Source organism: Myotis davidii, unplaced genomic scaffold, assembly GCF_000327345.1.
Source record: "Myotis davidii unplaced genomic scaffold, ASM32734v1 scaffold20, whole genome shotgun sequence".
Classification (NCBI taxonomy): domain Eukaryota; kingdom Metazoa; phylum Chordata; class Mammalia; order Chiroptera; family Vespertilionidae; genus Myotis; species Myotis davidii.
The window spans coordinates 617,192-618,204 of NW_006292574.1; the positions used below are offsets into that span (position 1 = coordinate 617,192).

Sequence of the window (1,013 nt, forward strand, 5' to 3'; positions counted from 1 at the left end):
GGCCTGTACCTTGGTTGCGGGCACATCCCCAGTAGGGGGTGTGCAGGAGGCAGCTCATCGATGTTTCTCACTTATTGATGTTTCTAACTCTCTATCCCTCTCCCTTCCTCTTTGTAAAAAATCAATAAAAATATATTTTTTAAAAAAAGAAATATTGCTATGTGCAACAAGGGACCTAGAGGGTATTGTGCTGAATGCAATGAGTCAGAGAAAGACAAATGTCAGATGATTTCAATCACATGTGGAATCTAAAAACAAAATAATCAAATGAGAGAACAGAAGCGGACTCATAGATACAAAGGACATTCCTACGGTTGCCAGGTGGAAGAGGGTTTGGGGGGATGGGTGAAAAAGGTGAAGGAATTTAGAAGTATAAATTGGTAGTTAAAGAATACTTACAAGTATGTACAGTACAGTATAACATAGTAATATTGTAATAACTACTAGTACATATGGTGTCTAAGTCAGAGAAAGACAAATGTCAGATGATTTCAAACACACGTGGAATCTAAAAACAAAATAATCAAACGAGAGAACAGAAGCGGACTCATAGATACAAAGGACATTCCTACGGTTGCCAGGTGGAAGAGGGTTTGGGGGGATGGGTGAAAAAGGTGAAGGAATTTAGAAGTATAAATCAGTAGTTAAAGAATACTTACAAGAATGTACAGTACAGTATAGGGAACATAGCAATATTGTAATAACTACTAGTACATATGGTGTCAGATGAGCATTTGATTTATCACAGTGATCACTTCATAAGCTATATAAAAGTAGAATCACAGGGTTATACATCTGAAACTAATATAATATTGTATGTCAATTGTAATATAATTTTTTTTAAAAAATTACAGTAAGATGAGCAGAAACACCATACATTTATTTTAAAATCTTTAAATAACATAACTTACTTTTTGAAGGAACTCGAAGATTGGCGAGGACCACTTCCAGGGAATCAGCTTGGACTCGAAGTACATAGCTTGTCCTTGTTTCATAGTCCAGAAAATTGTTGA

The 1,013-nt window shown here is 35.5% G+C and overlaps 1 protein-coding gene across 2 annotated transcripts in view; it reads right to left on the reverse strand.

Moving 5' to 3' along the window:
* PCDH15 (protocadherin-related 15) overlaps positions 1 to 1,013 on the reverse strand; it is a 516,985-nt gene that overhangs the window by 98,270 nt on the left and 417,702 nt on the right. For both annotated transcript variants that reach the window (XM_015565490.1, XM_015565491.1), the window contains exon 24: positions 912 to 1,013. This exon is cut by the window's right edge and continues 57 nt beyond it. In XM_015565490.1, coding sequence (XP_015420976.1) covers positions 912 to 1,013 — 102 coding nt within the window. The remainder of the gene's footprint in view (positions 1 to 911) is intronic.